Source organism: Nyctibius grandis, chromosome 6 (assembly GCF_013368605.1).
Source record: "Nyctibius grandis isolate bNycGra1 chromosome 6, bNycGra1.pri, whole genome shotgun sequence".
Lineage (NCBI taxonomy): Eukaryota > Metazoa > Chordata > Aves > Nyctibiiformes > Nyctibiidae > Nyctibius > Nyctibius grandis.
The window spans coordinates 73,071,879-73,097,778 of record NC_090663.1 but is presented as its reverse complement, the minus strand read 5'-3'; the positions used below and the strand labels follow the sequence as shown (position 1 = coordinate 73,097,778).

Sequence of the window (25,900 nt, the reverse complement as noted above, 5' to 3'; positions counted from 1 at the left end):
CTTCTGCTTTCTCCAAGAAGGTAAAATAAATGCAAAGGCTTAGACTGTAACTTTGCATTGTCATTGCCAGCAGCAATAATAGCCATTTCCTGAGTGTGAGTTTCAATTCTTCTGACGTGTTAGAACAGGCCTATTTCATATTGCAGCTCTGCGATTCAGCCTGGACAACCCCATTTATTTGCAGAGTTTAAGTATGATAGATTGAAGAGACTCAGGAAAGTGGCTGACTGGATCAACATACAGCTCACAGGCATCGTATTTCCACTGCAGTAGTGAACACATGGTTACACGTGTTAACCATCCATTCAGTGCAATTTACATTTTGGTAGTGCATTAATCCATTGCTAACGTTAGATGATCTATTCCAGAACATTCACTGCTAACCATCATGCTCCTCCAGTTTTATTTACAATTGTCTATAACTGACTTCCACCACCTCTGTGCTCTAGATTTAAGCTACACAATGGCAACGACGTCACGGAAGTGGATTTCTAGCTTTGCTCAGAACAGCTGGTTCTTTAAGTTATGAAACAAACTGCTCTTGATCAATATTTTTAAACTCCTTTAATTTTTGAAACTATATCTGAGAATGTCTCTTTTTCATTTAATGCTATATTTAGTTATAAAAATGTAATTTTTCAAAAAAACCCTGCATTTCCTTACTGAGCACACTGCGCCTCTAACTGAAGAGAACTCTGTTTTTCTGAGGTGCTGCAGGAGTCTAGCGACAGCAAAGCAGAGCTCTTGCTGTTACTTGAAGTTCTCAATTATCCCCTTTACCTTCTGTCCGAAACTATTCTGCTTATGGCACCGCCTATTAATGGTATTTATGCTCTGACCTGAAGGTGACTTCAGTTCTCTGGTGAGAGAAATGAGAAAAGAAGACAAAACGAACAAACAAAAAAAAAACCCACAAAACAAAACCACCACTTGAAGTCTTACAAAAACTTGCTATATGCTACTACACGCCAAAATACATTCATATCAAAGTGGATTTTGATACTGCTATTCCAAGGCTGTAATTTATTTTGGTATTGTTGGTATTTTAGAATACCACAAAAGGGTTTAAATCTCCTGGAAACAGAGCTAAATACCATTCCTTCTTCACCTCTTCTCAATATTGTCGTAACAAGTATCTAATAAAGAAGTAAACTTGCTGTAATTTATTTCAGAGATTTTCCACTATCCCCAAAACAGAGTGGTTACAAGTTTAAGCACCAGCTGAAGAATTAGAAGAATAGCAAATGGTATAGACACTTCCCTTTTTCTTTTAACTATGAGTTTCTTTATACTATAAACTCACAGCAAACATCTAGAACCTGTAACAATTTCTTTCAGATTTTATAAATAAAATGTATTCTGCTGGTTCCTAACTTTGTCCACCTCTCCAGAAATAAAATAAATGCACAAAAATGTATCAGCAATACCACAGAAGATTAAAAGAAACAAAAGTGCCAAGTCCCTCTCAAAGTTCTTGGTCTGCCACATCTGTTTTTATTATAAACAGCATACATTGCTTCCTTTGACATAAGCATTTATACACTGCTATACCAGATGTCAAGTGAAGCATTACATGGTTTTGATCCTCAGTGTGCAGTATTACTTTACAACACTGTAGAGACAGTCTTTTCCTCTAATATGTAAAGAAAATTCAGCTGTTGCTTAGCCTTACTCCAAATCCACGTCATCACATAAATCTTTACACCATACTTTTAGGCTTGGTGAGGAAAGAAGCTTCCCTTGCAAAATAAAGGCTGGCAATCAAGCAACACAGGGTCCAGCAACTACAGCAGACAACAAGCTTCAGAAAGAACTCTAAACAACCAGAAATCTTTTAGGGTGCTGCTTCACTGCAGTACAGCTGCTCCGAGCAGCTCTACGTGAGCTACTCTGGCTTCTGGGTAGACGTCCAGCTACAGGAGTCCAGACCTCAGGAGGGAGCGATCCACCCTGCTTCTTCGGCATGTCATGCAGCCTGGACAAGACTTCAGGGTCCCACAACTATGTTGCTTTTACCATCCAAGCTAGCTGATGTTAACATTGACCCGAATACATCTAAACAACAGTGCAGTCCTAGAGGCTGCAATAAGGATGTTCCTTTCACATAAACTTCTCTAGAGCCAGCTCTCTAATTAATTATAAGCTAATCAACTAGCTGGCTATAGCCCTGTTGCCTGGGAGACACTGCTAGCGAATAAAACTATTCATTTCTTCTTTAAGTGAAAATGTTACGTAGTAAAGGCAATCATGCTGAAGGTGCCAAGACAAGATGCAGCAGGGAGCTATATTAACAGTAACTCACAAAAGAGAAGACTGACAACAGTTAGACTGGCAAGCAAAGCTATTGCTCAACTAACTGAATCACAGAATCAACTAGGTTGGAAGAGACCTCAGGGATCATCGAGTCCAACCTTTGACCTAACACCACTGTGTCAACTAGACCATGGCACTAAGTGCCATGTCCAGTCTTTTCTCCAGGAATGGTGACTCCACCACCTCTGTGGGTAGCCCATTCCAGTGCCTAATAATCCCTTCTGTGAAGAAATTTTTCCTAATGCCTAACCTGAACCTCCCCTGGCGCAGCTTGAGGCTGTGTCCTCTAGTCCTGTTGCTAGTTGCCTGGGAGAAGAGGCCAACCCCCACCCCGCTACAACCTCCTTTCAGGTAGTTGTAGAGAGCGAGAAGGTTTCCCCTCAGCCTCCTCTTCTCCAGGCTAAACAATCCCAGTTCCCCCAGCCGTTCCTCATAGGACATACCCTCCAGACCCTTCACCAGCTTCGCTGTCCTCCTCTGGACTCACTCTAGCACCTCAATGTCTTTGTTGAAGTGAGGGGCCCAGAACTGGACACAGGACTCAAGGTGCGGCCTCACCAGTGCCGAGTACAGGGAAACAATCACTTCCCTAGTCCTGCTGGCCACACTAGTCCTGACACAAGCCAGGATGCTGTTGGCCTTCTTGGCCACCTGGGCACACTGCTGGCTCATGTTCAGCTGTCTGTCCATCGATACCCACAGGCCCTTTTCCACCAGGCCGCTTTCCAACCACTCTTCCCCCAGCCTGTAGCGCTGTATGGGGTTGTTATGGCCAAAGTGTAGGACCCAGCGCTTGGCCGTGTTTAAATTCATACCATTGGTCTCGGCCCATCTATCTAACCTGTCCCGATCCCTCTGCAGAGTCTTCCTACCCTCACGCAGATCAACACTCCCACCCAACTTAGTGTCATCCGCAAATTTACCGAGGGTGCACTCAATACCCTCATCCAGAACATCCTTTAAGTTTCATTTGTCTGAAAAGATTTGTGTTCCTTCCTTTATATATGTCAAGGATGGAGCCTCCAGTGAAGGGTGAGGAAGCGATGTAGCGTTGATCAAATTCACAAGGATTCCTAAAAAAAAAACCACCACACCCAAAGGAGCACGGCACAAAGGTTTGAGCACTGTAGCAGTCTCCATGTGTAGTGCTCAACTGAGGCAGAACATGGCCTTTAAAAAACAGTAGGCAGGGTATTATTGAGCTGGATGATTGTACTATTTTTTTTTATGCCCCGCCTCGGGATGCTAAACACTAGCCTGACTCACAACTGGTTCTCGTTGTATAGGTGCCTGTCAAACGTTGAAAACAACTAGTCTCTAAAAAGAGAGTCCTCTATAGAAAATAGAAAGCAAAGCACTAGCTCCCTCCGATATGCCAGAGGCCACCTTTCAGCAAAACAAAAAACAGGCTCTTTGACTTGTCTAAAAGGGAAACCAGACTAAAATGTACTTCAAAGTCAAGGCAAATAAGAGCAAGACACACTTTTAATCAAAGGAGAAAATAGATTTCTGCAATCCAGAAGAATCATTTCTAGCCCTGTAATGATCAAATTTCCTAGTCAGGAAATGCAAGATAAATGCTAAGTAGTCTGCATGCAAGCTGTCGTTAAAAGGAGAAGATGTTCTAATATAAGTAAGACTTACTTGAAAAGGTGGCAATTCTGGATTAATACCTAAATTAGAGATCTAAGTAAGAGACAATGCTTTACTCCTCAGGGGATTTTGAAACAGCCATTCTGACAAATAAATTAAGATTACTTAATTAATTACTTACTAAATTAAGATAACTTAACAGCATGGGACCTGCATGAGATAGCAAAGTATAACCCCTTCATAAGGAATTAAAAAATATTTATGTGAAAAGATACAACCATATGTGACAGAGTCCGGAAATAATAAAAGCTCACAGATCAAGGGTTGTGTCAGAAGACAAGTTTCAAGGAATCTACTTCTCATGAGCATTTTGGATTCGTTTACTCACATATCCTGAAGAAATAACCTTTACTTCTCCAAAACATACATCTCAACCATGAGAACTCAGTACAGAAAACAGCCTTTAAAAAAATACAGGGTAACAAACACCCTACCTACTGTAGCTGTTGTGACACACTTAGACCTTGTTTTAAAGTAACATTTATAAAGCAGCATATACATTTGTATTTCCAGTTTCTTCAAAATCAACACCGAGCTCCTCTCCCCAAAGACACTGGCCCATAGTTACACTATAAAGAGACAGTCGTTTCCTGCAGGAGTTTCTTCAAAGGTGAAACACTGCTGTTTACACGTTACAAAACCATGCTTGAAACTGCCTTGGTTTTGATGTGTTGGCATATGTACAGACATAGCTGACTTCTTCCCAGAAAAAGAATTTTAAATTATTTCAAGATAATAATAATAAATAATCATTATTTTAAATTATTTCAACTGCTTTGTGCAAAGAAATATTAGTAAAGGATTAAAAGGAGGAAAAAAACCCAATTCCTTCATTTGTTTCTGTAGAGAGACTCCCTGGCGGATCTGAGATTTAAATCCAGAATGACCTAGGTATTGCTGCTCTTCATCTCAACGGGGGCGCATTCAGATCTCAAAGTTGAAAACAGTGCTAGCCCATTGTCGTTTTTAAAGCAGTTCATTTACAATCCTCAGCTTCTTAGGTGTGAAGAATTCTGGTCTTCAAAGAATGCTAAGACCAAATTCTTCTTAACTCATCATAATGAAATTCTGTACTCATTCAGTCCCTCAGAAATCAGTCTTAAAGGCAACAAGATTTCAGATTAAAGTGTCAGCTTTAACTTGTTTTGAACATTTGAAGTCTATTTCACTAACTAGACTTTTTTTTAATTTAGTGCAACTTATTTCATTTCAATTTCATATTCCACATAACAGGAGAAAAAACACACTAAAAATACAGTTAATCACAATAATTAAAGTGTCCATAGCTGTATTAGAAACTTTATTATCCATAGGAGGTGGGGGTAAAACAATGAAGAAAAGCATTCTTCAGTATTTTGTTTGTTCTCAGCAAAGCCCTTCCAAGCACCTCAGGTCAGTCTGCTTGTCCTGCTGCACCCAGTGTCGTGTGGGATTTTGTGGTGCTGCATTTAGGAGAATTCTATTTTTTTCAGGGCCTGCAGGGGAACCTCATTTTGAAGTCAAATCTCACTGCAGGACACGCATTTCAAAGCTTCCAAAAATAAGTACATCTATAACTAATGTGTTCAAAAGAGCAGGATGACTTCAGTATTCTATTAATTAGATGTTTTGCTTTTTGTGGAACTTCTGTTTCCACATATGAGGATTAAAAAAAAAAAAGTCCATTGGGAAACGTTTTATAACATGAAAGTGTTACTGCAATTATTTCTATAGGCGTATTTAGAGATGTATTTAACCACTGCCATTTGAAAGACAAATGTTCAGTTAACGCAGTGCAGTACCATTATAGTCAAAAAAGTCAAGAGCTATCATGCTTTGAATGACTTAAAAATGTTTCAGTTAATATATTATTGGCCTAACCAACCACAATTGTTTCATGTCTGTTTAGTCATTACCATTCTGCACAACAACAGGCATGAGCTACATGACTACTGTATTCCGTAAATAATTTGCTTGCTTTTTGTCTCCCAAATGAGCTTTTGGAATTATAAGGTGACTTTATCTTCAAGGAGAAATACACAGAAGGAAAGAGATATGAAGAATTCTCCAGACAATTCTTCATGAAGTGGTTTACAGACTGGACTAAAGGTTAGAAAAGACCAACTGCAAAAAGTGACAGTAAAAAGTCGAGCGTAAACTCACAAAAAGACAGAGATATCCATGAGTGGGTTTTAAACAGAATGCTCTAAGCCTCCACGCACCTGCTACCTCGCTTTGGTATTTAAAGTCTCCAGGTATTTAAGCTTTCAACTGTAAGAGGTCCCTACATGCCTGCAGGTTGGCTTCTGGGCACGTCCCGATTGCCTCAGCCTTGACAACACTGAGCAGCTCCGAGCCTGTCTCTGGCCCTGTCAGCATTTGCAAACCACACACCTATCCTGACAGTCTCAGGCTGGCAGACAGTGGCAGGGCACAGCTGCTAGACCACGCTCTGCAAAACCGTCACTGCTGATTTCCTTCACAACAGACCCAGCGGGATGGCTGAAGGAGAAATGGTGCCAGTGCCCTGTTTAGTTCAATGGAGCACTGGACCAGAAAGAGGTCAGATACAGGGCAGATCCACAGGTTTATCATTCTGCCCACCTCTAACATAGCAGCTACAAACCACAAAAAGTTGCCAGTTACCACACAAGAGAGTGCATACAAGCAGACACTCAAGCCTTCCTCTTGAAGCTGTCCCACCTTGATTTAAGAAAAGGAAGACTTACTGGCAGCAGGTGGAGAGGGGACAAAAGGTGATCTGAAAGGTAATATCTATATTTTACATATATTATTTTACATTCAATTGTCACTGAATTCGGGTCACTGTCCATGGTCACTCCAGAACTCAGGTCCACCCCACTGGAAAAAAGGCACTAAACAGGATCACTAAACAGTCATCCTCAGCGTATTTTGTCCTTAACCCAAATTCTTTTATTTGTGGAGAAAGGGGGAAGAGTTTCAACTCAGGGTAAAAGTGTCCATTTCAATTTTATTCCCGGACAACACCACTGCTGCAAATACATATTCAGTAAACATTCTAATTTAAGCTTGCATTTTGCAAGCACTCCCATTAGTAAATTTTCCCTGTGAGAATATACAGAAAAAATAAACAAAACTTTGCATGCAAACGTACACAAAAAAACATAAAAATGAGCATCAATAAGATACTATTCCAGGCCAAGAGCATTCACAAAACTTTACTTCCACATTTGCTCAACTCTCTCCAGTCCTAACTCATTCTTTGCTCCAAAAGCAAGGCAATTCAGGCTGTTGTTATATCCTTCTGAGAGGCACACTATAAAGGATTTAATAACCATGCAAGAGTGGAAGTTCTCTAAAATTGCTTGAGTCCACATAGATGGCAACAGTTTTAAACAGTCTAATTTCAACATAATTATGGGGACTATTTAGAGATCTTGAAGAATTTCTAGATCAAGGCAACATATACCTTACCATCAACATACCATCAACATATGGTACAGAACGTGACAAGAGTCCATTGCAAACCGATCACTAACAGCAAGCTCCAAGCAGCCTCAAAAATCCTACTGGAAAGTTACATGACAAATCCCTGCCACACAGATCACAGAATCCATCCTGAGCTTATCAAGGCCAAACCCCCTGCCCAATCAGGGTCAGCTACAGCAGGTCTCCCAGGACTGCATCCAGCTGGGTTTCAACCATCTCCAAGGATGGAGACTTCACAGCCTCCCTAGGTCACCTGTGCCAGTGCTTGACCACCCTCACAGTAAAAAAGTCTGTGCTTGGGGGTTGTGTTCAGATTGAATTTCATGTGTGTTTAACTCCAGTCCATAGTCTCTTGTTCTTTCACTGGGCATAACTGGGAAGAGTCTGGCTCAGCTTCAATCTCTCCCACCAGGTATTTATACACATGGATAAGATCCCCCATGGGCCTTCTCTTCTCCAGGCTGAGCAGTCCAAGCTCTTTCAGCCTCTCCTCATATGAAGGATGCACTAGTTGCTTAATAATCTCCAGTCCCTTAATCATAAATGTTACTTTTGGCATCCCAACTGACTCTGTCCAATAATTCCAAAATACAAGCTAAAATACAGATATTTCTTGTATCTGCCTAGAACAAATTCCAGGACTGTAAGGGGCATTGGATAGCAACAGAGAAAATTAAGATTTCCGTCACTGAAGCACAAAACTAGGAATACTAAAAATGGCTCTTAACAGTCTTAGTGGTATACATAATTTCTTTTTTAAGTAGAAATAAAGTTTAAAATTTTAATGCTACCAAACATTGCAGTTTGATGAAAAAAAGCCCTTCTACTTGAAGTAGTGTAGTTTTAAAGGATTTATGAAAATGTAGTTTATTCTTAGTAATGAAGCTGTGGAGTAGACTAACATCTATTGCTGAAAACATTCTGCAGACACTCTATGCCTTCTAAGCCTTCCTGACAACAGCATTGTTAAGGAATTAAAAAAAAAAAAAAGAAATCAATTACATCCTGAATAGTTAAAATGTCAGCTTCCTGGGAGGTAGGGAAAGGTTGAAGAAGGTAGCAGTGCCAGGACTGCCATCCAAATCTCTGTTGTAGGTAAGGAAGTCTTATAGAGCCTTCTGTAACAACAAAGGAATAACTCATCCTTATATGGCTTGTTGCTCTCCGTGTATAAATGTCTGCAGTGGAAATGACTCTCAATATGGATCTAAATAATCCTCTTCATTCAGACCAGTTTCCTGGCTCCACAGATGAATCGGTCATGGACTCACTATATATCAGGTAAGCACAAAGCCGTCAGGTCATATAAGAGCTGTACCTGTGGACATGTTGGTCACGCAATGGCAGAGTGGGCTCGATGCCAGTCTCATCTAGGAAGATGCTGCCCATAAAAACTCCTTCCACAGCAGAGAACTGCTAGGTAAGCCACTGTTCTCCCCTTCCCAGCTCAGCCACTGAACTCGCGCATACCTCTGCTACTCGCTCTATTCCACCACTCTAGCACCCTAAAGGTGTAACAGGCTACACACACGCGTACACGCAAACACACTCCCCACAAACCATGTCTCGTAGTATGAGATCTAAGAGACCTATATGGGAGATGTGCTAGGGAATCTGAAGAGAATCATTTGAGAGAATGAGGTTCAAAAACTGAACTGGAAAGAGGACATAGCTTGGCAAGACAAATAGGAGAAAGTATGCACAGTAGGAGGTGTTTTTTTGGGGAAAAGCAGGAAGAGAAAAATAATGAGGAAATAAGAGCAGCAGCATGTGCCAAAAATAACTTCTCTCTAACTTAATGATCTTTAATCCTACATTCCTATGAACTAGCTTAAAAATACTCTGGAAACACAAGTTTTCAGTTTCATCAGAATAATGTAAAAGTTTATGTCACATTCACTAGAACACTCAATACTTCAGAAGCCAAGCACTACGCTTGTAAAAATACTAAAGGACAAATTAAGGTACCTACTGAGTTGTTTGGCTGGTTGTTTTTTGAAAAGGAAAGGTCCTTCCTAGTCTTGTCCTCCTTTTTCCCTGGCCTTGTAAATGCAGCAGTTTGCTAACCCTGACAAGATTTCAGAATTTGTACATTTCTGACAGAATTTAATCCTATTATCTGCTGCATCACTCGAGAACTAAGATGATAAAACCCTGTCTCTTAGAATGGTTAAATTCAAAAAAAATCCCCTTTCAACTGTTAAATAGCTTCTCAAAGTCAGTTATCTACAAACTCCTCTCTAAGCAGATTAGCCATAGCTATTCAAAATTTATGTCTAGATAAGCGTTTATATCAAAACATGTGTGAGTCACTGTAAAAATCTTTATTCTATTAGATTTAAAAGTTTCCCTTAGTCACAACCCTGATTTATACACATTTGTATTTACAAGGCTGTCATCCACTTTCTCCCAGTAGTTCAAATACAATGTTTTTTCTTAAAAGCAAAAGCTTCCAGAAACAGAAGATACTTAAATTTCATAGAACAGAATGGAAGAAAACTGCCTGAAACCCAGTTTGCACCTGGGTTTACTAATATTGATACCCCCAAACATCCTCATGCTACTTACTACTCACATCAGTACGTCAGTGGATTCCTCTGCTCCATCATACTGGAATATGCTCAATCAGTAATGATCTACTCCCACATGTTAATCATGTGCTCTGACCCACTTCAGAGCAAATAAACATCCCTGCATTTAATGAGCCCACTGTGGAGACTAACTGCTACATAGCACAGTGTAATGTAGAATTTTAATCTCTATAACCTCCACAGAAACTGAGTTTACGCAAGTCATAGCTGTTTAATGAATACCATTGAGTAGCAATGGATGTTGACAAGTTGAAAATATTTCTGTGACTACTTCTATCAAGAATTACTTCTTACTGACACAGAAACTAAGCAGATAACTCATACAGTTAACAAAAATGAGTAATGCTATACTAGATATAATGGGTTGTCAGCAATGAAACAAATTTTCATATATATGAACAACATACAGAGAACAGGTATTTATATAACTATATGTATGGATATATAGAAATTCTACAAAGAAATACATTTTATCTGTAAAGTACATTATATTATAGATCGAATTTTTCAGATTCTCTCAACATGTGAGAAGCAGGCAGAACACTAACTGAACATCTTCCAGAGTTTCATTACTGGGGACTTTTGAGTCCCTGCATATTCAGCGATAAAATTAGTACAGATTAATATTTAAGGTTTGTGACAGCATGTTCCTTCTCTAGCTGCAATGCAAATGAAGACAATCCCTACCCTAAAGGGATTGAAAGATAGATTTCTGAAATTATAGTAGTACCTACAGATATAGATTTGAAAATCTGGTGTAATTCTCTAGGACTCAAACCCAGCATATCTGGAAAAAACTGAACAAGGATGTGAGTTTTTGAAAGGACTCTGGTTTTGACCTTTTTGGTGTTTCACCCTCCATTTTCTGGAATTTGGTTTTTCAAAATTTTTTCCCTGTATACATAACACATTCTTAAAAGAGGTTTTAATATAGTGAACACTGTAGGTTAGCAAACCATAATGGTATAATAAATTATGCATAAAGTGAGGCAGAATATAATGAATAAAATTGGAAAGACAAACAGAGAATGCAGGCTGACACTGTCAAATGGGATGGGACAATGTTCTGCAAGAAGGAGGCTGAACATGGTCATAACAGAAGAGCCATGCAAGACTAAAAGAAGGCAAGATTTTAAAGGGAAAACACACCAATATATTCCTTTTGTATTTTTAGTTACTTCAGTAGTGGCATTATGACTACTTCATTACAACAAAATGGCCCAAAATTACCAAGTCATAATGGTAATATCCAGACAGTTTTGGCAATACTGCTGAAAGACAGTCCTTTTCTCTGACAGGGAGCGATGCTTTACTTTTACAGAGGTGCACAATGATGAAGGAGCAGAGCTTCAGAAAGATATCTATAAAAAGAAAACAATCCATTGGCAAGGACTATGACAATCTCAAAAGCTTTCTCAAAAGCTAACAAAGTATTGTGGGAGGAGAGGTGGATGAAGCAAGATGTGGAGTCTTGGCAAATCCATCCTCAAATCACTTAGCAGTGTTCACATGATGTTTGCTTATAATAAAGCAAGCTTACTATGAGTGCCACAGAATGCAGAAGCACAGTAAGGAGAGCTTACTCTCCTTGGGGTCACTAATACAACATCACTCAACTCTAGGTGATTCCACTTATCAATTTGCTCCATATGCGTTATCCTGTTCCATCATTAAACGCTCCCAAAAGAGAGATGACAGTATGACATGAAAGGTGATGGGCATTCACTACCTTTGAACATTTTTGGAAGATAGTTTCACTTGTTGCCTTAACTGCACTGAAACCTACTGAAAGTTAGCTCAAGTTCACCCACATAAGGTGATGGAAAAAGAAAACTTCTAGAGAGAAGTTAGTTCAAAAACACAAGTCCTAAGTCAAAACTACTCAAAACATGCCAAACACAGTCTGTTAGACTGGGCCTGAAATTGCTGCCTCTTTGGGAGGGGCCTTTCTGTCAAACAAAAAAAGGTCATCCTGGCAACACTGAGTTGCTAAGAATAAAACACATTTACAGCATCTTATGCTGCAGTGCAAAAGTCTCAAAACAGGCAGAAGCCCAATAAGTAGTTCCCAAAGAAAAAAAAAAAGAGCATTCTTTTCAATCACATGATACCTCTTCTACTTCCTTAATCTCTTCTGTCCAATTTAACATGTCTTCTATCTGTTGTTGTTGGGAAGAAACAGCATATAATACACATCAGTAACACTAGGAAAAAAACCTGACTAGCTAGTTCGATAGAAGATGAAATTTGTGTGGGACCAGAACAAATTCATGTAAAATCAGCAACCTGTTTCAACAAAAAATGGTGAAATGTAAAATAAAATTTAAAAAAGCACAAACCCAACCTTCATTTTTATATTTTTACTAATATTGTTCCTACCTTTCTTTGAGGGATAAACACCCTTCAGCATAAAGCAACACTTTCAGTTTGATTCACAGAGAAACAATCACTTTTCTTTTTAAATTTACTCAAAAGTGCGATGATGACTTTTTTTTTTTTAATTTGACTAACACAACAAAGTATCAGTTATCCACCAACTCATAACGTAAGGAAGCAGAAGGATAACCAAGTTAGATGGGAAAATTCTGCTAGGATCAGGACTCTGACTCCACGTTTGTGATATGGATAAATATAGTATTTCTGCTTATCACTCTTCTAGGAAGAGCTGCTGCTCAAAAAGCTCCAGATCATGTTTCAGAATGGGAAAAAATCATTTAGTCTTGGTCTTTGAGCAGCATCAATGTACTATTTAGGTTCAGTACGCAGAGTTAAATCTGCTTCAAGACCTTTTCCAAGGGATGCCATCACAATATTACTCTGGGAAAAATAAGACAGTGAAAAATAAAAACTTCTGCATTTACAGGTAGACCGCTCTTGTATCAACCTACTATTTAGTAAAATGAAAACATAAATACCCTAAAAAATTTAATTTTTAATTCTTTCAACTACTTGCTGAAGTTTTCTATGAATCGTGCACTATTCAATGAGATTTTGTAAAAGGACATAACCATGAGATTTACATTATTCTATACCTTGAAAACTACCTAGAGGTTATGCAACAATAGGACAGTTCATCAAACTTCACTTCCCTAACATACTTCCCAAGAAACTGAAAACTTCTGGAGATGCCAGACAGGTGCTCTCACTAAAATGAGTACCTGAATATGCCTACAACATGTGCAGAGACTTTCCTTTCTATAGAGTTATCTAGATTATTATACTAACTGTGTCTTCTGCCCTGCTCCCTTATTTTTCTGATTATTGAGTTGTCTTGTGCTGCTTCGTCAGTTCACCATCAAGTAAATGCAAATACCTTTCCTTCACAATAGTGTTCACCAGCATGCATAATATAATTTATTTCCCATATCTATTACATAATACTTCGGCTAAGTTCACATATCACAAAGTAGTTACACTGAAATCAATGTGAAGTCAGGAACCTACACTGTATTTAGTTAGATCTGGGACTCAAGGGCTGGGATATTTTAAAGAAGCAACCAAGAAGCAACTCCAAAATAAACATTTATAAAACAACTAACCCTGTGCACTTCGAAGTCATGGGAAAGATTCTTATTAGCTGCACTGTTTGTTAGATTGCTTTGTTATTTAGACCCAGGATATGGTTTTATTCCTTTTTTTCTGTCCCTCCTCTCCACTCAGCACTCTGCACAGACTGATACGTGCTACTTCCTTCATAAAACAGCACACAGAATAGAATGACTTGAAAAGCCAAACAAGAAAATAAAGTTTGAAGAGTAAACTTCCCAACAGTTATAAGGTTCAAAAACCAGCCATATTTCCAGAGAGTCCTCAGGAATATAAAAATAAAGAAATCTTAGTCTAAAGGAAGCTCTGACTCCAAAATAAGGAATGTTACAAGATCAGGTACACTCCTGAAAATGCCGAGTGTATTGCAGTAGAAAGCTATAATTCAGAAGAATTTTATCGTTTGCTTTAGCCTCAGCAAAAAATACTTCACTGAACTTAAAGTAAAATAGAGAGGAGGCAATATTTTGGACATTTTATAAAGAGAACACTTTGCAGAGTGTTATGGATATAGAATGCAGCAAGGTAGCTACCACAACAGAATACAAGCCCCTAGCATGACTTTTTAATAATGTATTTATTAAATAATTATAATTATTTATAGTAACAATTATTATTATTAAATATTTCAAAATTTAGTTATCAGAACTTCAAACATTGACGAGCAGTATTTAGATATACTGTCCCTAAATAAAACTCACTAAGCAGCACCCAAATATTATCAAAAAGCTGTATTCTGTTTTAGTAACTGAACAGTTCCATTTCTGAATGTTATTTATTAACGAACAAGTGACAGAAGAGTTATAAAGTACAATTATATGATAACTGATAAGCTTTAATATAGTTAAAAACATGTATAAAAAATATGTTTATATACACGTATTTTATTTATATATATATAATTATAGGTATAAGCCATTCTTTTAGGGCTAGAGACCAGTTTTATAGGTCATTACCTGTTAGATCTGCCTTCCAAATTCTAAATGTCAAAGACCAGTCTAATCAAGTTGAAACACCTCTACAGAGCCCTAAGATTTGGTTACCTAAGTTAGGCACACATCGCAGTAGTGTGCTTGCTTGCAGCAAACCTCTCTCTCATCCCTGCTTACCCTGTTTCGGTTTGCCTCACAGAGAGGTCTCGGAAGTCCTTTATTAGCTAAAGCTAAAGCCAAGCCTTTAATTCGACAAAAAACAAGCCTGCAAAAGGTGAGATGAGCCAACCAGTGCCCTTAGCCTGCCAGCAGCCAAGGGGCAGCTATCTGGCTCAGCTGGCATGGCAAGGCAGTGCATGTTTCCCAGCTGCACGGACCAGGCTGTCAGAGTCCCTTCCAGTCCTACCAATAATAACCAGGTGAACAGCAGGGAAGGCATCTTGACCGGCTGCCCTTGTGAGAAGGTATTTTAACTGTCCAGTTGGGCCAAACAGCACATGCATCCTTCCCAGCTAAATTGCTCCTGTCTCACTTACCAGCAAGAGGTGTCTGCTGTGTGCATGTACATTTGTACACATATAAATATCATATTGGTGGTGACTGGGGTGGCTGAAGCTAGGAAGTGTTGGCATGGGTATGTTGATATTCCAGTAAGAAGGATAACTGTTAGAATAAAATTGAAGTCTTCCATGGACCACTCAGTCACTGAAGGTGGATTCGCCTAATGCAAACGTGTTATGCTTAGATATTTAGTATTATTTTAAGATCAAGACACTAAGAATCAGCTTTACAGAGTTGCCTACACTGCCAAACATCCCTGACTTATGACATTGGCCAGGAATACCAGTTAAAAACAAGAGGGTTACACTGCTACTCTTATTTGTTATCTGAGCAGCAGCAGAAGTCAATGTATAAGATCACTCACAGAGCTGCAATGACTCAATCAATAATGCTGCAGAACAAACCACAGAACATAAATTCCTACTACAAACAACAAAATGCAAAACACAAATACTGACACCATGAGTAAACAGAGTTCCATCCAGTACAGGCCCAAACAAGTCTGAAAATGGCTTTACATTGTTTTTAGACTTCTGACTGCTGGGGCACATTTATCACTGAAAGCAACTTCTGAAGTACGGCTCATCTAATTTGCAGTCACCACTTGTAGCACTTTCCTCCCTCTCCTATGCCACACGAGGGTCATTCTGAGAGTTCGTTATCACCGGAGCATAGCAATTCCTAGCTATGCCCAAATACTACAGTCACATCACCTATAAAATGCATATAGAAAGGCACAGAAAAGTTAAAATCACTCTTAACAATTATCATAGCACAGAAATTCCCCAACAGGGAGCTAGGCCTTTCTTCCATGCCAACATTTAACAATTTCAGCAGAAATAGTTCCTACAGAAAAAAAACTATTCAGCAAAGTTTTTGTAATGCTATAACTGTCTAGTTTTTAAAAGGCATACAGGTAAAGCTACCCAGATATAGTTAAGGTAATTTAAAAATTACTGTATCAGACAGAACTGCATCTGCCCCAAAGGGCACAGCTTTAGGGTATCAGCTTTTAAATCAGCGTAGTTACAGTAGTGCACAAGCCAAGTGTAACCCAGTTCAAAGGACAGGGCCAGGAAACAGGCTACCATGATGGAATGAGGAGGACAAGAACCTGCAGGCACGTCACTGATGACATCTTGTTTGCTGTGTTGAGGGGTTTCTGAGGGAGACCTGTTTATAGATAATTTAAATTCTCCAAATAGTGGAGTTGGATTGATTTTTATATAATACCCTGCTTACGAATGTCTCTATTTCCCTCTCACTCTCTCTCACATACACACACACTTTTGCAATAGATGTATTAAAGTGTTTTTATCAGAGTAAGTATAACAGATATTGAACAGCACTGAGCAAAAGTTTCTCAGTGTACAGCTATACAACATGAGATGCATATTAGCAGGTTATATGAATGCAAAAAATTATAAAAAATTGGATGAGTTTTGGTCATTTCAGAACGTACGCAGCATATAGCATCAGATATTTTAAAAGATACCTTATTTGCAACTGTGTTATTTTACCATATACAGGAGCTGGGAATAATCACAAAATCATTTAGGTTGGAAAAGACCCTTAAGATCATCGAGTCCAACCGTTAATCAACTAAACCTAGCTATTATTCTGATTTCTGATATGAAATTATTGTATTTAGTGCTTCTACAGCAAATAATTATTTCACTTACCATTTTGAAAGCTTCAAAGTTTTTGCACTGAAAGAGCAATGATAAATTTGACAATTTTCCTTTCTAAATGGCAGAGTCTGTGCTGCAAATATTGTGCACCTTTATCTTGTATTACAAATACATGATCATTCAATTAGCTTGCTTGACTTACTGAGCAATTTTAATCATGCAGTATACCTCTGAATACAGAGGGAGGCTTGAGCTGATAGAAGACCTCCTGAAACAGTTCTCTTATATTATATACTATGCTAATATATAGTTCTCATATAATAACTACTTATACCAAGTATAAAAAGAGAAAACCAGGTAAACGTTTATATTGACTCTTCTCTACAGAAATAATCATCAACACTTAAATAAGAGTTTGTTCTAAAGGCACAGTCCTTTTTGTCTGAATAAAATATCTTTTCAAAAACTCCATCTTAAATGTCTTGTCCCAAATAAGTAATATTTCATAAACAACATTCACAAAGCTATTGGGCAGATTTTCAGCTTGGTAGAACAGCATAGCATCATAGAACTCAATAGATCTTTAGCCATTTCAACCAATTAAGAATCTAAAGTCAGCATTCCACAGACATGCACAGGCACGTCTCCTACCTAAAGGAACCAGGGTTCTACTTTTTTTAAACAGGTAACATGTTATGTTGTATAACACTATATATATAAACTCTTCACACACACAGGCCATTGCAATTCCAAGAAGTCAAAATTGTATCTTACCAAGACTGAACTCCAGCTTTGGCTCATTTGGAGTTCTCTGAATACCTTTTAAGGTTAAGAAAAAGAAAAAAAATTATTAGAAATAGTTTGATTTCAATGTCTAGCTTTTTAATACATAGTAAAACTTTCATGTGCCTAATTCATACCTCTAACTACCTGCCATTGTCACCAGAGTAACATTTTATGTCACAAACTTATAGTGAGAGAGTCCTTTGCATGAAATACTTGCCTGAAAAAAAGACTACTTTTGAAGATGACTTCTTTCTTTTTAACAGAAACTTTCTGCTGCTGGGAAAGGAAACTAAGAAAAAAAAAAATCCCAGTCTTTCATGGATGGGTATTTTTAAGATTTTTTTGATCACAACAACTAACTATATATCTGTTGGAAAAATATTAAATCTAATGACTCATTTTTAAGTAGGTATGTCATCACATTAAAAATGGAAACAAAAAAACACGTTTTGTGAAAGTATGTAAATCAGGTTAATATAGTAAAATTTACCACCATGTTTATTGACCTACATATAAATTGTAAAGCAATAAAACCAACTTCTTTTTGCTGGAAAATAGCACATGAATTCCTTTTCTCATACACCAAGGACAAAAAGAACATTCTAAATCCCTCCATTGTGGAATTATGTTCTAGTGCACATTTTACTGCAAAGGACAATATTTTCTTATTGCTATAGAATACAGGAGTGAACCACAGAACTGCAACAAGAGAAACGTAGGAAGGGTAGTCAAATAACACTGAGTTGTTCACTCTCTGCAGGAAGTAACTGGGTCACAACCAAGTATCAATGAAACTTGCAGAAATTAAACTGTCTCTTGTTGACATTTATGCATTGTCTCCAGTGAACATTAAGTATTTGTCAGTATTGAAGAAACTGGTCAGATGGGAAGAATCAAGTTGATACATGAACTGGAACACAACATTTTTGTTAAAAATTAAAAATAATTTAAAACAAAAAAAAAACACCAAAACTTACAGCTGTTCTTGCTCCATGAAAACTTGATGTTGCTGAATAGGTCTAGTTTCATACTGTTCTCATTACTATACCTATTCATTCAAGTCTATGCAAGAAACAGAGCTTAGAAAGGCCTTGCTCAGTATGAAAGACTAAGTTGGTTATTTTTTTGGTTTGTTTTTTGGGGGTTTTTTTTTGTTTGTATTTTTGTTTTGGTTTGGTTTGATTTGTTGGGTTTGTTTTTTTTTTTGAACGGAGTTACAACAAATTAGCATATTGGTCTGGAACACCTTTATGAATCTGCTGGATACAGACTTGATTAAGTAACTGGGCAACTGAAATACAGTGCCCAGACTCCAGTGCACTAAACATGACTCAGCATATGGCTACGTGCTTTCAAATCCTCAGAGTGCTTTTATATCACAAAGGACAAATCTCTGATACTAACTTAAGTATCGCTAAAGCTTCATACTTTTATCAAAGTTATCAGACTATATTGAAACAGTAGCCCACATGTTCACATAGGACACAAAAGAGGAAAAGAGTATTTCTAACTAAACAATTTTTAAGTCTTATGGAGAAAACAGATTAGAGAGAAAATGTCAGAAACAGTAGTCACACGTTTGTTCCCCTGAAGGTTATCTACATAAATCAAAGTATATTAGGTAATGATATTTAAAGATAATCTTAATCAGTTTCCTTCCTCTACAACTGCACTTTGTCAAGCAACAAGTTAAACAGCATTACATACCCTGTTTGTGACACCATCTGTACTGCTACAGATAGTGGGCCATTTTTATTGTACCGCTCAGTAAAATGAGTACATCCACTTACTTGTAAACTGTGGCTCTCCTAGACTGTCTACTTGGGATGAAGGGAGAAACTGCCGTGCTTCATCTGATGATCTCTCCTCTTTGATTTCCATGATCAGCCTTCGGAGCTGCTGAATTTTATTCTGCAAACCTTCCGAGTTTGCCTCTCCCAGTGCCACAGCCCAAGATTCACAGTCTGGCTTTGACGCAGCTTCAACGTAAAGATCTGGTTCTCCGCTCTGAAACTCTGCACTCAGAAAACATAAACACAATTTTTAGGAACTCTGACTCAAAAGGAGGATCATGAAAATATTGATGTCACACAATTAAAATCAACACACACACATTTCTTTTCATGGTCACAGAACCATGCACCCCCCATCCACCTCTTGAATCAAACGCCTGTTCTTTCATACTCAGTGCAGTACTAAGTCTATCCACAGAGTGGTTCCAAAAGCAATTAACATATTGCTAAACTAGGTGGCAGAATCAAACTGAAATGGGAAATGCTTTTTTTAGCACAGATTCTGCAGCCTAGCAGGTAGTTATCAGAGCTGCTAACTTGAACAAGAATTTGATTTAGCAGGGGCAGCAGACATGTTTCTGACAGATAGTGGGATTCACCAAAATGAACATGTCCATCATTTCTTCTATTAGAGCTCTCCTTTATGCTCAGCCTCTCATTCATTCTTGCCAGAATACTGCTCACCACACATGCAGATAATTTAGCATGACATAGCTCCTCTGTGAAGACTCAACAGGTGGGAGCTTCTGATCTCATTACTATCCATGTGTTGTTTGCTGTTCTGCCTGAAGTCTAATTGTTTAATGATCAGATTTTCTAAAAACAAAAGAAAAAAAAAAAGTGTGGGGGGAAAAAGCTGCAGCTACCAAGGAATCCAGGTAAGCAGCAAGAGTCACTCATTTGATTAAAATTAGCACAGGAAGAAAAAAAAACACCTCTTGGGCATTTAAAATTCTGCAGTATAGACAGCTTCACAGAGTCACAAATTCAGTGTGACACCTAGTGCAACACACACCGAGAAGAGCAAACTGGGAAAGAAAGAAAAATCAATGCTTCTTTAAAAGAAGTTACCAACTGATTTAGAAACATAAAACTTTATAAAGCACCTGTGCTATTGTATTAATAAGGACTGAAGTATTTCATTGGACATCAAAACCACTTTGACCTAAATAAGCCATGGATCATATTACTGGATGAAACAGAACACTTAAATGTTTTCATACTACGCTTGAAAATCCAAATAACATAGAAAAGTTCTTTCAATACAAAGTAAACTTAAATTCCCTTTTACTAACTACAGTATTTAACCTTGGCACTTACCCACATATGTTATTCTAAACCCATTTGCACTTCATAAACTGAGCATCTGTCACTTATAATTAACTCTGCTTTTATTGTTATGGGGGGAACAAAAGATGCAAACCTCAAGTCTGGAAGCCTCTTAAAACTGTGCTGGCACAAACCCCTGTAGACATGGGACAACTTTTTTGTCTGGAGGTGGATCTAAGGAAATCTAATTGTGGCTCCAGCTGCTGCTAAGAATGTTGGATAAGATTTCACATACTAGTTGTACTGTAGAATTCATGAGGAAAGACTAGGAAGAAGAGCAGAAAGCCAGGGAACATCCTTCTGGCTTCACAAGCAATTTAAGTGCTAGTAAGGATTCAAACCCTTGCCTCTAGCCCTGGCTCAGTCAGAAAACAAGGTATTCAGTTCTTGAGACAAGAATTTCCAAAATCTGAGGGAGCTACAGATGTTCATCAGATCCTTGTTTACACACAAAATACATACTTGCCTTGAGTGACCAAACCTGAACAAGCTGAGCTTTAATGTTTGTCAAAGATGGATTTAGAGTCATAGAAGTTTCAGCTGTAAGCTATCGTGTGATCTGCTGATGCATCTGAGTCATAAGGGCAGTAACCTTCAAGAAGATTGGTAATTAGAAGAGCTAATAACTTTTCTGCTCCTCCAGTAAGATCTGCAACAGCACAGTCATCTACTCCCTTCTGTCGCTGACCCAAATGATTCAGAAGTTTGTTTTTATTTCATAGTATTTTGGAACTACCAGTGGAAAAGGGGCATGTAGTCAACCAGCATCAAGACCAAAATTAACCAGCAGTCATTCTAACTAAAAACAAAACAAAACAACAACAACAACACAAACAAACCAAAAACAAAAAAAACAACCCAAACAAACAAAAAAACATCAAACCAAAAAAGCAAAAAAATATTCACAGGCATGCAAAACACCTGCTTGTACCATTCAGCCTTTAAAAGCACAGATAATTTTAAGAGAAGCAGTTTGGATATCCAAGAGATACCTGAGCTAAGGAAAGACTGTCAGACAAAAGTGCCAACACTTAACAACCAAAATACAAATACATCAAGGTGTTCTTTTCTTTTTGCTCCTTATTTTAAACGTAAATAGGAACAATTATCTTGCCTTGAAATATCCTACCACTAGCTAGATAAAACACATCTGCTTTGGGAGGAAATCAATGTTTTGCAATTGAAATCATGCTATTTATATTTACCTCTTAGCTGTGGAAATCAGACTGCCAAGCACAAAAGGCATACTGAATCACCCTTAATATGCATGGAACCAGAAATGGATAGCGAAATGCAGAAGGAGTGTGCATAATTCGCTGTATTCTGATCTAACAGGCGCCAGTTTTGAGATCTGGAAATTCATTCTAAACTATCACTTCAGAACACTACAGTCTGCTATATTTAGATCTTCGGAGTACTCTAAGTCAAATTCTGAAAAGCATATGAAAATATCTGAAAAATATTCATCATTGCAAATGTAGAAAGTTTTATTCTGCAGATCCAACAGTTGTTAAGTTGTATATTTCCCATACTGTTTCAGTGCATGTAATGTTTATGTACAACAGGTTAACATAACAGAAGAAACACAAACAATAGCAAAATGCACATTGAAAAAAAAGTCTGTTGCAATAAAGGAGCACATAGGTTTATTTATATAATAAAGATCATCATCTCTTTGCTCTTCTCTCCCAGACTGTTATGTTGACTACTACTTTAAATCAGCTGCATACAGTAAACCCTAACAAGCTCAGACACTTAATTCCAAGTTTCAGGAGGGAGACAAAACTTAGCTGAAATGAGTCTTCCTGAAAATAAAACTAACAGACCCACAAATGTAATGAAGGCCTCAAACGAATGGTGGACATATCAGCAGAATTATATTTGTACTGAAACATTCTAAATGCAGGCGTATTTCATGGGTGGGCAAACGTACTTTATACTTTACGATTAAGGAGTCACTGTAGAAAATACAAGTACATAAGCATCTTTTGTTATGCTGTTATGTCTGACACAAGTTACCGTTGAGTTTGTTCCGGAAAAAAATCTTGACCTTTTGAGAACATTTACTATTGACTTCCACAAGCCCAGTTCTTTATCTGGTATGCATTCCTAGTTTTACTGTTATGATATAATTTTTGAATAAGAGGACATGGAAGATCTAAGAACATACAATACTAAGAAGATTTTCTATCACCTTAGGAATCTGCAATAGCAGAACAGTAGTTCTCATCTCAGTGCTGGATATCCCCAGTGCTTGTGGTTTCAAGTTCAGTGGCATAAACCCAGGGAAGACCTTTGCACGGTTAAACACAAAACTTTTCTTTGCAAAAGCTTCAACTTACTAACCCTAAATTGAAAGCAAAATGGTATACAGTTCTATCTTTCTCTCTTTTTCTTCTTGAGCCAAAGAAGGCCTACATACCTACAAGAACCAATGTAGGACCTTTTGATAGCTTGCATAAACTCAAAAAACAGAAAGGAAAGGGAAAGATTCTGAGATCAGACACTGGGATATTGATGTAACCTACAGTAACAGACAGTGTTTGTCCTGACAGTAGATTTCTATATATCTACTTGAAATCACTACCTAAATCAATATTTTACAAAGCTCTGTCCTCAGCTTTTCCAAAAATACCTCATTTGTTTCCTAGCACCTAGCGGAGTGCTTAAAAGCAAGAGTACTGCAAATAGTATAGTCTACTTACATTACTACAAGAGCAAAACTAAAATGTGTGAAGTCAGACATACTCCTCATATTTGCCATTAAACACTAGTCTGCAATTGCAATAAATAACCAGCTATAAAAATGTTTTTTCTCATATCTCTACACTGCTAGTTCAGTTTTGAACTGTCCAGTTGAAAATAAATTAATGGTCACAGCTACCAGCCTCAGGAGGGGGAAAAAAAAACCCAAATATTACTAATTCTAATGCATGAAGTGGTCTCTAAATGTTAGCATTGACACTTGGATAATGCAACAAAAGCAAGCTAACACTGAGGGATCATTGGTGAAATTTGTGGCAAGAGATTCTGTAGCATAGCACTCTGCATTTGCCCTATAGCAGATGGATGTAGCACTTGGGACTATGCACACACACATCCCCTTGGCCAGTAGTGTTGCTATACACACATTCTGAAGGAAAGTTTTGTAGTCTAGAAACTTCCCAACTTCCACAGTGTATAACTGTGTTCAAACCCTGGACACACAAAGTGGGCAGCCATAGACATCACTCACATTGACATTACAGAAAGCTGATGTGGTCCAGTGGCTATACTGCTTCAGGCACCTTCTTAAGTGGCGATACCTCACCAGCAGGTACTCAGCGGCCCTTTCAGCAGCTTGCCCACCTTGCTTCTTTCCTTATTTCAGTATCAGAGACTTAATTGGAGGCAAGAGCTGAGGAAGCAGATAGTGGAAAGCAAACAGGTCTGTTCATTGAGCCTTTTCTGATCAAGACTCCGTTCACCAACAACTCTTTTACTAAAGCATGATTTCAGTATGAACTTCTCCCACAAAAGCTGGCATAGAAAGTTATGGTCCCACAGGACTTCTGCAGCTCAAATAAAGAATTCAACTCCCCCACTCAAACAGGACTGCTGTCAAATAAGGAAATAGCACAAAGAAAGCTGAGATATCCCCAGTGGCACTGGAAAGCATTTTCTACTCTAACCCAACTGTCTAAAATCAGAAGTGTATTTTGGTGTTAGTTCCATCATCCTCAAATAACGCTTTTTTGTTCCCATTATTTTGTAATAATACTTAAATTTTCCAAGATTTTCAATTTAACAATAGCAATTACCTTTTTTCTCTGCAAGTACTTTGATATTTCAGTTTTTTTAAAAATGAAAACAAATTTCTTGTTCAAAATGTCTTAATGATATCCCTCAATGTTTAAACTGTACTTGATTGTAACTTTACTTACAATCTCTTACACAGAAACCTGGGTTTCTGTGAAGCCAGAAATAATTGAGTCACAAAAAAAAAAGTGTAGGCAGTTATTGGAGTTGACTCTTGTCTTTCAAAAGACTGCAGTTTAATGGAAAAGCTTTTAAAATATAAAATAAAAACACATTTCCAAGGGTAGGAGGAAAAACACTTTGGTTTTAAAGCTTTTTCATTTGTTATTAATTTCCTTTTTTTTTCTTAAGAAGGCTTTATTGTTTTATTTTACTAAACATGTAAAAGTGACAGGAAGACTGATACTCTATGGCTTGTCTTATTTTCATTAATGAGAGTTATAAACATAAAATCATGCTGAACAGAGTAAAAAATAAGTTACTGGCAGAATTTAAACAAAAACACGTACAAAGCACACGGTCAATGCCCAGGATGACAGCCTCTCCTTTTCTAGAAGATCACTATTTTTCCTCCTATGCCAATATGCAAAGTAAGAGAGTTCAAAAAGGTTAAAGGTTGTCTCTCTCTTTTCACACACACTAGCAAAAAGTAATTCTCAGTTGCTACCTCAGCAGTGGAAAATGGTTAAGAATATCAATGAGCTGCTGCCACTCTAAAATATAAAGCACCGTCACAGCTAACCATCAAATATGCTGTAACAAAAGTAGAATGGAAGCTTTGATACGTAAATTATATCCGCAGGATATTTCTAATACAGACATCAGAGGTTTTTAATTCACAAAGCTGGCTGAATTCTATACGCTGATGCATTTCATGTTCAAATTAGTAGTGATGAAATCATCCCATGGTTACTCATGATGCTATGTTAATCTTCCCTTGGAAGTTAAATTTTCAATCAAAGATAAAGAATTTAATTAAAAATTTTATCTTCACTGGGTTGTTTTTTTTTCATTTTGCAATGCTGGAATAAACTTATGTAAGTTACCCTTATAATCTCAATTTAAGTCCCCACAGAAGCTCACAAAGAGCCTGAGGTATTTGAAATGAATATAGCGTGATACCCCAGGTTGACTACTGCAGTATACTTAGTTTCTTTTAATACCTGCAGGCTTTCACACATGCCACATTGCTTCTCCTATTCATTAAATAAATACCACACCTATGCTGGAAGCAAGGCAGACCACACAAATATTTAAATACCACAATGCTGTCTCAGGATCACTGAACAGAAATACTGCAGCATTCACCGAAAGTACTAAGTGCAGCCTTTGCAAAGCAGTAGACTGCTTTTGCTGAAAGGAAGTGTATCATATCACTGCCTGGACCATTAGTTTACCTTTAAAAAGGAAGGATTCAGAGATCTTTATTCTCTGCCTCGGTCTGCAAAAGTAACCTCAGCATCTGCCTCAGTTATTCCATCTCTAAAACAGGGAGTGATACTGACCTGCCTTTCCAA

At 37.8% G+C, this 25,900-nt stretch overlaps 1 protein-coding gene across 8 annotated transcripts in view; it reads right to left on the bottom strand.

Annotated features, from left to right (window-relative positions):
• The window catches only part of INPP4B (inositol polyphosphate-4-phosphatase type II B), a 332,333-nt gene that overhangs the window by 184,973 nt on the left and 121,460 nt on the right, over nt 1-25,900 (bottom strand). For all 8 annotated transcript variants that reach the window (XM_068404348.1, XM_068404356.1, XM_068404352.1 and 5 more), the window contains 2 exons: nt 19,254-19,478; nt 17,452-17,496 (listed from right to left, as the gene is read on the bottom strand). In XM_068404348.1, coding sequence (XP_068260449.1) covers nt 17,452-17,496; nt 19,254-19,478 — 270 coding nt within the window. The remainder of the gene's footprint in view (nt 1-17,451; nt 17,497-19,253; nt 19,479-25,900) is intronic.